A 13,853-nucleotide genomic window follows, 5' to 3' on the forward strand; every position below is an offset into this window, starting at 1 on the left:
GTTGCAGGCTATGCCTAGTTGTGTGCCGCAAGGATCAGTGCTGGACCTCAGCCATTTACAATCTATATTAGTGACTTAGATGCAGCGACAGAGAATAGTGTATCTAAGTTTGCAGACAATACAAAGCTAGGTGGTAATGCAACTGTGATGAGGACACAAAGAGGCAGCAAAAAAGTAAAAATAGGTTAAATGTGTGGACAACAAGATGGCAGATGGAGCAGGATTTTTAAGATGGCGGGGTTTCCTACCCTGCCACCCAAAGAGTCAGTGGGCAACGCATCCCCGCCAATCCTGCAGCCATTTAATGCTCCATGGAGTGTTAATTGGCTGGAGTTAGGACTTCGGCCCCCTCACTCGGGCAGAAGCCCTGCCTCTGTAGCCTTAGCAGCACCAATGGCAGCAGTGGCCAGAGCTGGGACTACAAGCAGTCCCCAGATTCTAAGTCCCGGAGTCCAGGCAGAGAGAAGTGCAGGGGGTCTCACAGAAGGGAGGGGAGGTAGGTGGGGAGAGGGGATTGGGGGATTTGATGGAGAGGCCAGAAGGAGAGGGAGCACCAGTCAGGGGTAGGGTGGAAGGTCAGACCTTAGGGTGGGTGGAGGGCTCACCTGATGTGGAAAGGGGCCCTTGAGGGAGACGCCCCCCCCCACCCCCAAACCCTTCCTGTCTGAGGCCCAAACAGGGTGACCTGCTGGCTACCTCCCTGCGCCTGAACTCCTCCCACCAGGCTGGGTAAGAAGCGCCTTTAAGTGGACAATAATCGGCTACTTGAGTGTCTCAATTGGGGTGAGGGCAGGCCCTAAGACTCGCCCACTGCACGTAAAATTGCGGACAGGTCAGGGAGCGGGAGGGCAGGTAAAAGGCCACCTGGGGAATTTTACAGGACCCCCCCGCCTACAAACCCGCCAGTGTGGGACAAGACAGTTCTGCCCTTGTAATCATGTGCGGAGTGTGAGGTCATTCACTTTGGTCCTAAGAATAGAAAAGCAGAATATTTTTCCAAAGGTGTTGATGTCCAGAGAGACTTGGGTATACTCATACAAGGAGCACAAAAAGTTAGCATGCAAATACAGGAGGCAGTTAAGAAAACAAATGGCATGTTGGCCTTTCTTGCAAGGGGATTTGAGTACGGGAATAAAGAAACCTTGCTGCAATTGTACAGGGCTTTGGTGAGACCACACCTAGGATTGCACTATGTGCAATTTTGGTCTCCCTATTTATGGAACTCTGAGCTAGAGTTGGAGACCTCGGACAGTTCCATGGGACTTACCTGAATGGTTACCCAGGAAAAGTTAGACAGATTAAAACCTAGTCCCCAACTCCTGGGTAACACCAGAACTGACACCCCCAAGCACTGGCCACCCCTACCACACTCCCAACTCTCCAATTAACCCCTGACCACCCTGTTGACCCCACGAGTAACCCCACAACACTTTGGCCTCCCAACTACCCCTCTGCACTGACCCAGTTAACCACCCAGCCTGACCCATCTAACCCCCAAACCACCCAATTACCCCTACTCCCCTGACCCAGCACAACTACTCCCTTGACTTCCCAACTACTCCCCCAACCCAACCTGACTACCCGCCACCAACTGATTAACCTACCAACTAACCCTCGACAAGACCTGACTACCCTCCAACCCGACTACCCCCACCCCACGACCAGACGTGACTACCCCTGGCCAGACCTGACTACACCCCAACCATACCTGACTACCCTACGACCGATCTACCCACTAACCCACCTGCCCACCTACCACCCTACCCACCTAGACACCTACCCAACTCACCAATCTAGCCACCCACTTTCCTCACCCACCCATCCTACCTACGTACCCATTCACACACATTCAAAGACTGAACATTTAAACTTGCCATATGGCAGCTGGTGCCATAGAAAGGGGGATGTCCTGTCTTCCCCCAACTCTGCCCTGCTTCAATGGAGTTCCCCAAGGGACACTGTACTCTGCATTTCCGGAAAAGCTAGGCTCGGAAGGTCCTGGAAGAAATGTGCAGCAGAGCCGAGTGGAGGGTGTGTTTTCAAGTGGAGCGCCAATCTGACAATGATTGCTGCTCCTTGGATGGTCCGGGCCAATAATTTGTGAAGAGACACTAGGGGAAAGTTCCACATGCAGGAAAAATGGCGATTTAACTTTTGTTTCTGGTATTCGGTGCAAACCTTTTGGATTGATATTGCATGTTGAGCTGCAGCAGCTCTTGTGATCCTTGAAAAGATAAATAGTTCATAAAATCTGCTGCAGCCATAACTTTGTAGGGAACTGACGCCACAACAATGTCTTAAATACTAACGAGGATGGTTGCTGGCATGGAGTAGACCATTCTCATTCAATTCACTGGTCTAAATGGCATTGGCCCATGCTGAATCCCAACCTGCCAGACAATGCTACAGTGTTCTACCAATGGGTTTTCTAACACGGATGTTGTCAATGGTGACAGGTAAGCTTCGAAGATTCCCATCATGTATCAATTTTCAGTCATTTTTGCCACATGTACATCAATCAAGATTTCTAAACTAAAGAATCTAATTGATTGTACTGGGAAAGACTTAGAGATGAAATTTTCCGATTAGATAATTGGCACCAGAAGACTCCCAGTTGGAAATCTTTCCCTTAGAATCCTAATGGAGACAAAAAAGTGACATTAAAGTGGACGTTTCTGAAAAACAAAGACTAATTTAGGCTTCTTAGTGCTGCAGACAGCACGGCATTTCCCCACCTACTCTAATTCTACATTGCAACAATGACTACACTTCAAAAGTACTTCATTGCTTCTAAAGCGCTTTGAGATGCCCTGAAAAGTGCTACATAATGCAAGTCCAAATTTCTATAGAGTAAAAATAGGCTGTGTCCCACTTTTGAATGTGTAACTAGCAGTGTATTGTCAGTGCACGCCTGAACTGGGAGGTTGGGAAATTGGGCCCTGGGCTTCATTTGAATTATTTGAGCGAGTCACTGACACCTGCTGATCCTCCACAGGCACATTTTAAATAGATGATCGCTGAACCAGTTGCTTCAGCAGCAGGAAGGTCCAGTGGAGGAGTTGAAGCAGCAATGGGGGAGAGGCTGGTCATGGAGTCCTGCACCTCCTGGCTCCATAGCAACATTTTTTGAAAATTTGTATTTAAAAAATTACCTCCTATTGATTTAGGCTGCAGCTGCTGAACAACCCAGTTTCTATAAGAGAGCCCAAAACAGCATTAAGTATATTATTTTTTATTTTCATCGCAGGCCTATTTGCCTGTTTTAAGTAGCCCCACTATGACATCTGTTGATAATTGGTCTGACCCTGTATCACATCAAAGGTCTTTCAGATGGATGCAGGACGTTGGTCCCCAAAACTGGGTGTCACTGCAACTGAGGCTCAATGAGGTCTAATTTCTACCCATATATCTGCTAGCATTGATTTGGTCAGATCTTTCAGATGGAGAGTTAACTATTCCGCAGATGATCATGTCAGGCTCAGAAAACTTAGTGACAAAGAAGTTCAAAATAATCAATTGGGTATTTTTAGAAAGCACAAACTGACTATTCGTTTGAATAGTCAATTGCTCTGAGTTATTATCCAACCAAAATTGGGTTAATGAACATTGGCTAAAGTTTGAAAAAAACACTAATTTGTATTTGTTAAAACTATTAATAATGAACATTCCACAGCAACATAGTCAAATTGAAAGTGGATATTTTTGTTATTATTGACTTAATAAAATAACAAATGGGAATATTTAGAACCATCTTCAAGGCAGTGACAGAAGTAAAATCAGGTTTGCTATAAACTCTTCTCCTTTGTCACTGACTTCATTCTCCTCCCTGGCCACTCATTCAGGCTGAACCAAACTTAGCATCTTCTTCAACCCAGGCCTAAATTTTAAATCACATATCTTATCCACCACTAAGAACACTTGCAACTCGGGAGCATGCCAAATTTGTCTGTACATCAGCCCATTGATGTTGAAACCTATATCTACACTTTTATCACCTCTAAACTTGAATTCTCCAAAGCTTTTCCTGGCAGCTTCTCATCTTCTCCCCATCGTAAACGTTAACTTGCCCAAAAATCAACCACCATATACTTCCCTGCTCTAAGTTCCACTTACACATCACCCCATCCTTACTTACCTACATTGGATCCCTGTCACCTAATTCATCAAATTAAAAATACTAATTGTTTTCAGATCTCTCTCACCTCATCCTATTTCTGCCATCTCCTCTAGTCTTTCTATATCTTTAATTCCTCCAACTCTTACTATTGTACATCCCATGCAATCATTCATGGCAGAATGTTTAGCCATCTCAGTCCTACTGTCTGCAACTTCCTCCTTAGATGCTTCTGTCTCTACACCTTTCTACCCCTTTTAAAAATCTATCAAAAGACAATTTTTTGACCACACTTTTGGTCTCCTCTTCTAACTCTCCCTCAATTGTGCTTTGACAGCAAGATGCCTGTTGTGCTCTGCAAATTGCTGGCTCCAATGTCATGGGCACCTCAGATCTTTCCATTGAGACACAGGCATCGTGACCAGGAGAGATATCCCTGCTGCAGAAAGCGGCCGGGATTTACAACCGCCATCCTGACACCTACCTTTTGGCTGCAGCACTGGTGCGATGGTGGACTGTCTTAAAATAAAAGGATCATAACAGTTCCTGGATAACAAACATTCATATATATTGATGTGTTTGTCAGCAGTATATTGCTAAAATGAAAACTTTACCTAGTGTTGATAGCATTCTTGTAAGGAGTCACTGTATTGGAAGGTGAGGGCTGTTGTGACTTTGACTGAATAATGCACTTATTCTGGTGGAGGTGGGATCCAGGTCTGCATAAACATGTAGCATAACTCCTGCATTGGCTGTCAACAGAGTTCAACTTTTTTATATAATCTTGTCTTAAGCCAATTGATGAGATTGAGATATGATCTATAAATATAGTTGCCTGTAACCTTCAATGGTATGGATCAACCTGATCTACCTGTGTTATTTCTCCCCATTCTTTTCAGACCAGAAATAAAAGGGAATATGTGAAGGAAACATCATTATCCACAGTACCAGAAGCAATAGTGAGCCTTAAAGCATGGTTGGGAAAGAAAAAAAACATTTAAAAACAAGTATTGAGCAGAAAAATACAATATTGAAACCTCAGAAAGGGGCCTTTAAATCCACATTTACTGTTGGCTGCCAACCAGCAACTTTCGACCCCTCTTTTGTACGAGTATTCATTGCAAAAGGTGGGCCAGAGACAACAAGGGAGGGAAATTTAATGTGGTCATCAAAGGAATACTTAAATAGAATTTGAATTCAGTGGCCAATATTTTGGGAGACACTGTCAACTGTTGAAATTGTGTTTGGAATAACATCTTATCAGGGTTTTTAGAAGCCAGGATTTGCTGCAATCTCTCTGTGACCCATTTTCATCCCCCAGCCACCAAGAATCCATTTGAAAATTGGCAGGAAACCAAGGGACTGATTTGCACTGTCAGTGCTGAGGGAAACTGTTTGTACTGGATAGACCACCTACTAATTTTCTTGTCCAGTTTTCCTCTCCAATAATTGATTTAATGTGGAGTATAAAATGTGATCCGCTGCCACTAGTTTTCCGCCATTGCCAGTGGTAAATACTACCCCCCTGCTGTGTTGAGCGTTCTTGATACATATCCAATAGGTCGTTCTGAACCATCGTCCATTTGATGGGAGAGCACTGCTCCCACTCCATTTGATGTAGCTTCAGCAAGAGTACAGAGATGGGCATTGATTCTGGCAGCGTATGAGTATACTTTCATCCATAAGGTGATACATCACATGTCAAAACTAACTCTTTTCTTTGGTCAAAATGTACTAATAGGGTGGATGAGTATAACAGTTGTTTCACCTCTGTGAAAGCTTCTTTCTGTGGTGTTTGCCAAAACCAACGTTGGTTTTTCTTGAGTAGGGTGCCAGTTCTGTCGACAAATTAGGCAAGAGGCATCCACAGTAATTGATCATTCCCAAGAATGATTTGAGCTCGGTGGTGTTCTTCGGCACTGGTGCCTCTCAAATGGCTCTCACTTGTTCCTCAACCGGGTGGAGGCCCTGTGCAACTACCCTGTGACCTAAATAAATTACCTCTTTCACTTGGAACATTTTTTAAATGCTCTCCCACCTGTGGAAAAAGTTTCAAAACTTCTTCCAAGTTTGCCAAACGTTCCTTTTCAGTGAGTCCTGTCACCAGAATGTCATCTAAATAAACTACAATGTGAGGCAATTCCTGCAGTAAACTTTCCATTGTTCTCTGGCGCATACTGAGGATACGCCAAAAGGCAAATGGGTATATTGGCACAATTCTTTGTGTGTATTAATTGTTACAAATTTCTGGGAAGCCTTCTCTAACTCCAATTGTTGATAAGCATGACTCATATCAAGCTTTGTGTAGGCGATTCCACCTGCCAGCTTAGCATACATGTCTTCAATTTTTGGTAAAGGGTGTCTATCCTACTTAGTCACTTTATTGACAATCAATTTGTAGTCTCTACAAATTCAAATCTTTTGGTCAGGTTTCAGTACAGGCATTATTGGTGCTACCTATCCTGAGAACTGCACAGGTTGTATAACTCCCAGTTTCTCTAATCTGCCCAATTCAGCATCTACCTTTTCCTGCATTGCATAAGGTACTGGTCTTGCCTTCAAAAATCGGGGGGTAGTGTCTGGATCCACATGAAATTTTGCTTGTAGTCCCTGGATCTTCCCAAGTTCATCTTGGAAAACTGAGGCGTATTTTTGTAGTTCAGGTAGCCCACTGGCTCTCAGCTGGAAGATCTCAGTCCAATTCCATTTAATTTCTTTCAACCAGTTTCATCCAAGGAGGTTTGGCCCCTCAACTGCTATCACCAACAAGGGTAATTTTACTGATTGACTTCCATACTGTACAGTAACCCTGCTTATGCCTTTGATTTTGATGTCTTCTTCTATATAAGTTTTCAACTTGGCATCTGTTTCTTCCAAATTTAATTTACATTCTCCATAATTCAGATACATGTATGTCTCCCACCTTTAACTGTAGTGGATGCTCCTGTGTCCGCCTCCACTCTGATAGGCCTATCATTCCCCCTCACAGTTACATAGATAGGTTCTGTTCTTCCTACCTTTAAATTATACAACAAATAAATATCTGAATCTGTTACTTTATGGACTTCACAGGGTTTTTTCTTTTGATTGAAAATCTGCTTGATTCTATCCTTGCAATGTCTCATGAGATGTCCGTTTCAATGACAGTAAAAACATTCAATTCTTTTAAATTTCCATTCATTACAAGGCTGTTTGCTTCCATCTCTGTTACCATTATGCCATGTTTTTGCTGCTGAGTTATTTCTTTTTAATTGTCTGCAAGCGGTGGCTGCTTCCTGTTTCTCATTAGAGCTGTGCATTTTCACGCCCTTTTTGGCTGAGGCTCCCGCCCAATGTGGAGGACGGCACCATTTTGTGCTCCCTGTATGGCTTTTGAGTCCCTCACTGTGCTTTCCATGGCCAGTGCTATTTCTAGCGCCTTCTGAAAATCCAAATTTGTTTCAGACAGTAATCTAGTCTGAATCGCATCTTCATTTATACCACACACCAAATGATCTCTAAGCACATCTTTATAGATGTACCAAACTCGCAATATTCTGTTAACTGTTTCAGACTTGCCACATAACAAGCAGCTGTCTCCTCGGGGCTCAATTTCTTGAATTAAATTTGAACCGTTGTATTGTTACAGAGGCCTTGGGCTAGTAATGAGTCTTCACAAGATTTACTAAGCCATCAAAATTTTTTGAGTCCGGGGCACTGGGTGCCATCAAACTTGGAATCAATCCATAGGTCTCACTCCCACACGTGGATAAGAGGATCGCTTGCCTCTTCTCCTCCCCCGCAGTGTCGTTAACTTAAAAAAAAGAATGCAAGGCGTTCCACATAATTAGACCAATCATCCACGGTTGGGTCAAAAGAATCAACTCTTCCAAACTGTGGCATGCTTCGAGGGGACTGCTTCGACGATTAGGACAGAAATTCTACTTACAACTACCGTGCGAGGCACGGCCCGATTTCATTTCACTTGATTTCCTCCCTCGCTTTTTCTTGCTTTTTTCTTGCCTTTTCTTGCTTTTGTCTCCGCCAGTTTGTTGGACCCTAGTTGGACTAATTGATCCGAGTTGCACACTTGTTTCGGGATGGCTGAGTTGGCACCATTGACAGAGTAGATCAGCGGATAGTTCTTACGTAGAACACATTCTATTTATTTACAAGAAATTCAGCTGTTACACTTGTGTGCTTACAACTCAAATCCTGTCTACATTACAGACTTAACTCTGGACTACTGAATACTAAGATAGCCTGCGCTACTCTGCTATTGGATACTAAGATCATGTGATCCTCCATTATAACATTCTTCTTAAAGGTATATTACACATCAGATTACCATATTGTGAGTTTTTATTTTTAGGCCTTGATTGATACTGACCCATAATCTTTTGGTCTGGGTACCTGTTATTCTGACACCACAGATGACCACTCACACTGCTTTATATGGCCTCTTCTGGTTAACCACACCCTCAGGAAAACAGTGTAAATGGCTGAAAACTCTAGGGGTTCTTCCAGTTTCCAATGAAATTTCAACAAAACACCAGTGGAAAGCCCTGTGAAATTTCAGAGCAATATTTTCTTTCTTATTGCTGCTGAATTTTTTGGGGGGAGGTGGGTAGCTGTGATTTCTTATTGATCTTATTTTATTTTCCATAATAGGTATCATGCTGAGAAACTTATATTAGCATTTAAGTCTTAAACGAAATAATTATATGGTAGATTCTCTCTGTAAAACTAATTAGTGCTGGTGCTATATGTTAGTTTCAATGATGTGTCCCCATCTCTGTCACACATGGTGTCAGGCTAGCAGAGCTGCTTGTTTGTCTCTTGGGCTGAATTCCCCTGCTAATGATCACATTCAAGAAAAACTTGCTTATTAAACCAACTAGTTTGCAGAACAATCAAATGATCACTAATAGCCTGATAATTTGTTTACTTATGTAAACGACTTGTTAAACTGATAGGAGGCACTGCAGTTCTGTACCTGATCAATGCTTAATAGATAAGCATGAGCAACTAGCTGTGAGATAAAAACAAAAAGCTAAAAGCTACTGCGGATGCTGGAAATCCAAAACAAAAACAGAATTACCTGGAAAAACTCAGCAGGTCTGGCAGCATCGGTGGAGAAAAAATCAGTTAACGTTTCGAGCCTTCACGGCCCTTCGGTGCCGAAGGGCCGTGAAGGCTCGAAACGTTAACTGATTTCTTCTCCACCGATGCTGCCAGACCTGCTGAGTTTTTCCAGGTAATTCTGTTTTTGTTTTAGCTGTGAGGCTCATCTGAACAGAAAAATCAGTAAGAGGGAAAGTTGAGGATACAAGAATTAAAGTCAAGTGTGACTGAGAAGTTCAAGCTAATTGACATAAACATTGTATTAGAAACAATGGTTTAGAAAGAATGGCTGCAGGAAAACTGCAATCACTACAAGGTGATTTTTAACAAATTCACTACAGTTTCTTTGAAATATGTAAAATCGTGATTTTTAAATCTGTTTTGACACAATTTAGGAAAAAACGTCAAGACCCTGGAGAAGCTGCAATGGAGATTTTTTTAGAATGCTACCAGGAATGATGGGCTTCAGTTATGAAGAGAGGCTAGAGAAGCTGAGATTGCTCTCCTTAGAGCACAGAGGTTTAGGGGAGATTTAATAGAGATGTTCAAAATAATAAGAATTTTTGAGAGTGTACATAGGGAGAAACTGTTTCCAATGGCAGTAAGGTCAGTAACAAGAGAACGCACATTTTAAGATATTTTACAAAAAAAAGACAGGGGTCGAGATAAGGAGAATTCCTTTTATGTGATGTGTTCGTATGACCTGAAATGCACTGCTTCATAGGAGGACTAATTGGATAGCTCTTTCAAAGAATTAGTACAGGCACAATGGGTCAAATGGTGAGGTATATGGGTCATGGAGCAGACTGAACATAGCTTGGTGCCCACTCCACTCAGTTCACAATTTATTTTGTGTTAAGAGGTAACAAGGTTAAAACAGTAGGTTTGTATGGGAGAGGATGGGTGGTCATTGTATGAGAGAGTCACACCTATGCCATTCCTGGCAAGATGCTACAGGAAACACTAGGTGGAATCGTCCCAGATTTGCGCCAAGTGTGGTAGCGGGTGGATAAAACAACGTTTTACCTGCCGGCCACAGTGGCAGCTTTTCACACCATATCGTCCCAAACCTGCCACACTAATTGTGCATTCTCAGGAAATATGCAATTTCCATGGCAGACAGGCCATGCCATCACCTCGCCGCTTCATCATGCTGGGCACCATATTTAAAGTCCAGCCGCGCGCACACCTCTCAGTGCTTCTAGTCCATGACTACTGCACGGAAGACAGGATGGCCCCAAAAGCAAAAAGACTGCAGCCCACAGGTTTAGTGACATGTCCCTCAAGATTCATTTGGATGCCATGGAGTCCCGCCATGATGTCCACTACCCCTGCTGTGGCCGGAGGAGGGGCACCAGCATCACAAATCCAGCATGGGAAGCGGTGGCAGCGGTGGTCAGTGCCTATGCCCTGCAAAAGATAACAGCCACCCAGTGACGCTACAAGATGAATGGTCTCATCTTTTCCGCCAATGTAATCACTCTTCTCATCACTCTCAACTCACACACTTACAAACCCATCACACATCCGCAGGGATCTCGCACTTCAAGGGACAACGCCACTAACTCTCATACACGCCCTCACATCTCCCTCAGGCTCATATCCTCTCAAGCTCACGTCCTCAACCTGTCCATGGCTCCTGTTCATGGCTCCACTCACCACGCAAACATTCCATGCACTGCCATGTGTCCTGTTCACACGCTCTCATCTGTTTTCATGCAGGAGAAGCTGGCTCAAAGCAGGAGGGAGAGGTACCAGACTGGGATTGGAGTGGCCCACCTTAGGCCCCTCACTCAGTTTGAGGAGTGTGCCATTGTGCTGACCAGTGAGGACATGGACCGTGCCTGCGGTGACATTGAGGTCAGTGGTGAAGACCCTTGTGAGGATCCTTCACCACATCATCCCTCTCTCATTGCAAATGTGAGTGCTCTCTCTCCTGCTTTTAACTCTGTTGCCATGCACTACTTATCTCTACTTTGGTTCACAGGGAGCTCTGCCAAACAACTGACGCCCTCAGCCAGCCAGTCCCTCAACTCCATCCAGGTCCTCATCTCCAGCCAAGAGGACACCTCCTCCATTGAAGAACTGAAAATAAGCAGCCTGGAAGGCCCATTACAGTGCTTACCAACACCCTCCACCAGCACAGAGACATACACCTCGGTGGGACCTAGATCTAGAGCAGGCTTGGGTTCACAATCTGGTTGTCACTGTAGGGACACATGTCCGCAGTAGCAGGAAACAGGCTTGTGCGAGCTCCCCAGCACTCGGTGGACTGCTAGGGATCAGACATTTGTGAGGTCCGAGTCAGATGACAAGCCTCTAGGTTTGGCCTTCCAACTCATCCTGGAAAGTCAGCAGAAGGCGGGGGAACATCACAACAGAGTGGCATGTGAGTCAGAGGAGTGCGTCCGCCTGCTCTCTGATGAAGTGGTGCCCAAATGTGCATGTATAGAGGCATCCATGGGAAGGATGGCAGACACCATGGGGACCCTGGTCCAGCAGAATGCAGAGATGTGTGCAGACCTGCACTCCATCGAGATATCCATTGGTGAGATCCTGCAGTGGCAATGCGAGAGGGAAACACGGCACCTCGACGTCCCTCCAGGTGCTCATTCCCCTCAAGGAGTCAGGCTGGGACCCCCGGGCACCTAAAGGGAGGAGGAGTGGCAGCTAGACAGCCCTGGGTCAACCTTTTGGAGCCACATGCAAGCACTCTCCCACGCGCTTTTGATTTGGACAACATGGCCTGGATTCGCTTTTTTGTCAGCTCCTTCGTCTTTTCACCTCCACCAGTTACCCATTTCCTTTCTCCCATCACAGTTGACCCCCCGGCATCAACTTCGACCTCCCTTCCGTGACCTATCAGCCTATCAACCATTTTCCTTCAGGGATGTCCAGGTGAATGTACACATTCCCTTCCTTCCTGAAAATCCCACCCCCATTCACACTTACCTCCCTGACCTCCTCCTTCCCACCCCCAGGGTCCATGTCTGCCTCACCAACCGCCCTCACTTTTCCTTCTACCGCTACCGTCGAACCCTCACCCTCCCACCCTACCACCTCACTCTGCCCTCGGTCATTCTCACCATTCCTCCATACCGGGCCCACCCTCAGCTCACTCCCCAGGAGGCAGTCATGGACCCATCAGACCCCTCCCTTGCACGTTCACCAGGATACCCTCCCTTCCCCCTGGAACCCCTTCCTCCCTGGGAACCCCTTCCCTCCTCTGGGCCCCTTTCCCCCTCTGGACTCCTTCCCCCACTGGAACCCCTTCTCCCCTCCGGACTCCTTTCCCCCGGAACCCCTTCCTCCCCTTAGTCCTCCCACCCACCCCCAGACTCCCCCCTGCTTAGTCCCCCCCCCCCCCCCCCCCCCCAACTTCCTGAGTCTCTCAGAAGCACTTACTTCTTCCATCACCCTTAGTCCTTCCTCGCTTCTGACTCCTTCTTCCAGCCTTACTGCTTCCTCCAGCTTTACTCCTTCCCCCTTCCTCACTCCCTCAGACACCCTCACTTCTTCCTCCAGCTTTACTCCTTCCCCCTTCCTGACTTCTTCCTCCACCCTTACTCCTTCCCCTCTCCACACTCCTTCCTCCCCCTGGACTCCCTCCCCTCTATGCACTCCTTCCTCCCCTGGACCCCCTCACCTCTCCGCACTCCTTCCCCCCTCCGAACTCCTTCCCTTACACCTAGCTCCCCAGTTGCCGTCTTCTCCCCGTTACCCCCTCCTTCCCCTTCTCTCACCCCCACAACCTTCCCCAGCACCTTCATTCCCCCCACAACCTCTCGCCCCCGACACCTTCAATCCCCCCCCTCCCAACCTCACCCTCCCTGAGGCCTTCATTCCCCCCCTCTCAACCTCAACCCCCAAAACCTTCATTACCCCCCCAAACTCAGACCCTCTCAACACCTTTTCCTCTCCCAGTTGATCGTAGACCTTCCTCTCCCACCCCCTCGACCATCATCCGTTATGAGCATCAATGGTGACTTTCCAACTTCCATGAGCTGCTTCTCAGCAGAGCCATGTCCATGAGAATCCACCCAGACATTCCTCCAGGATCCCGTTGCTATCAGGCTCCAGCATCTTCTGCTCCTTGGATGTCCGCTTTGTGAGCAAGGGCCTGGCGGTAAGTCCTGACTTCTGCATGTCACAGTTGTCAAGACGTGTTCTGCACCAGAGTGTTGCTCCGCCGACATGGATGGACGATCAAGTGGGGGTGGGGGGGGAGCCATGCGGGTGAGTCCGGTGGGCTGGCCTTATAATGGTATGCTAATGTATTACACTGAGGTTCCTGACGTCTGATGGCGGGGAGCGCAGCCTGCCATCAACGGGCTGAGTGGACAATTGCAAACCGGTTTCATAACATCGTGAAACCGATTTTTGGCCTATTCGCCATATTGTCCACTCACGCCACTGAACACACTCGATGCCAATGGGCACGGAAAATTCCACCCACTGGCAATGGCCTGTTTTGTGGTGTTCATATTGTGGCACTGGCTATTCAGTCATTTCTCACTGCAGAGCTGTCTGGCCAGGCAGGCAAGGAAAAGATGTAAGACTGCAGAAAAAGAGGTGAACTTAATCAAAAAATATAAAAAGAAAGCTTAAGAAAATGATGACGCATATTCTTATTAGT

The 13,853-nt window shown here is 46.0% G+C and overlaps 1 protein-coding gene across 8 annotated transcripts in view; it reads left to right on the plus strand.

Moving 5' to 3' along the window:
* Window positions 1-13,853, plus strand: part of fars2 (phenylalanyl-tRNA synthetase 2, mitochondrial) — a 493,023-nt gene that overhangs the window by 463,533 nt on the left and 15,637 nt on the right. Inside the window, exon 8 of one of the 8 annotated variants that reach the window (XM_078539567.1) lies at window positions 10,940-11,077. The exons of the other annotated variants lie outside the window; for them this stretch is intronic. Coding sequence (XP_078395693.1) covers window positions 10,940-11,039 — 100 coding nt within the window. The 3' untranslated portion in view covers window positions 11,040-11,077. The remainder of the gene's footprint in view (window positions 1-10,939; window positions 11,078-13,853) is intronic. 8 annotated transcript variants of the gene reach the window in all.

This window comes from Cetorhinus maximus, chromosome 3 (genome assembly GCF_964194155.1).
Source record: "Cetorhinus maximus chromosome 3, sCetMax3.hap1.1, whole genome shotgun sequence".
NCBI lineage: Eukaryota > Metazoa > Chordata > Chondrichthyes > Lamniformes > Cetorhinidae > Cetorhinus > Cetorhinus maximus.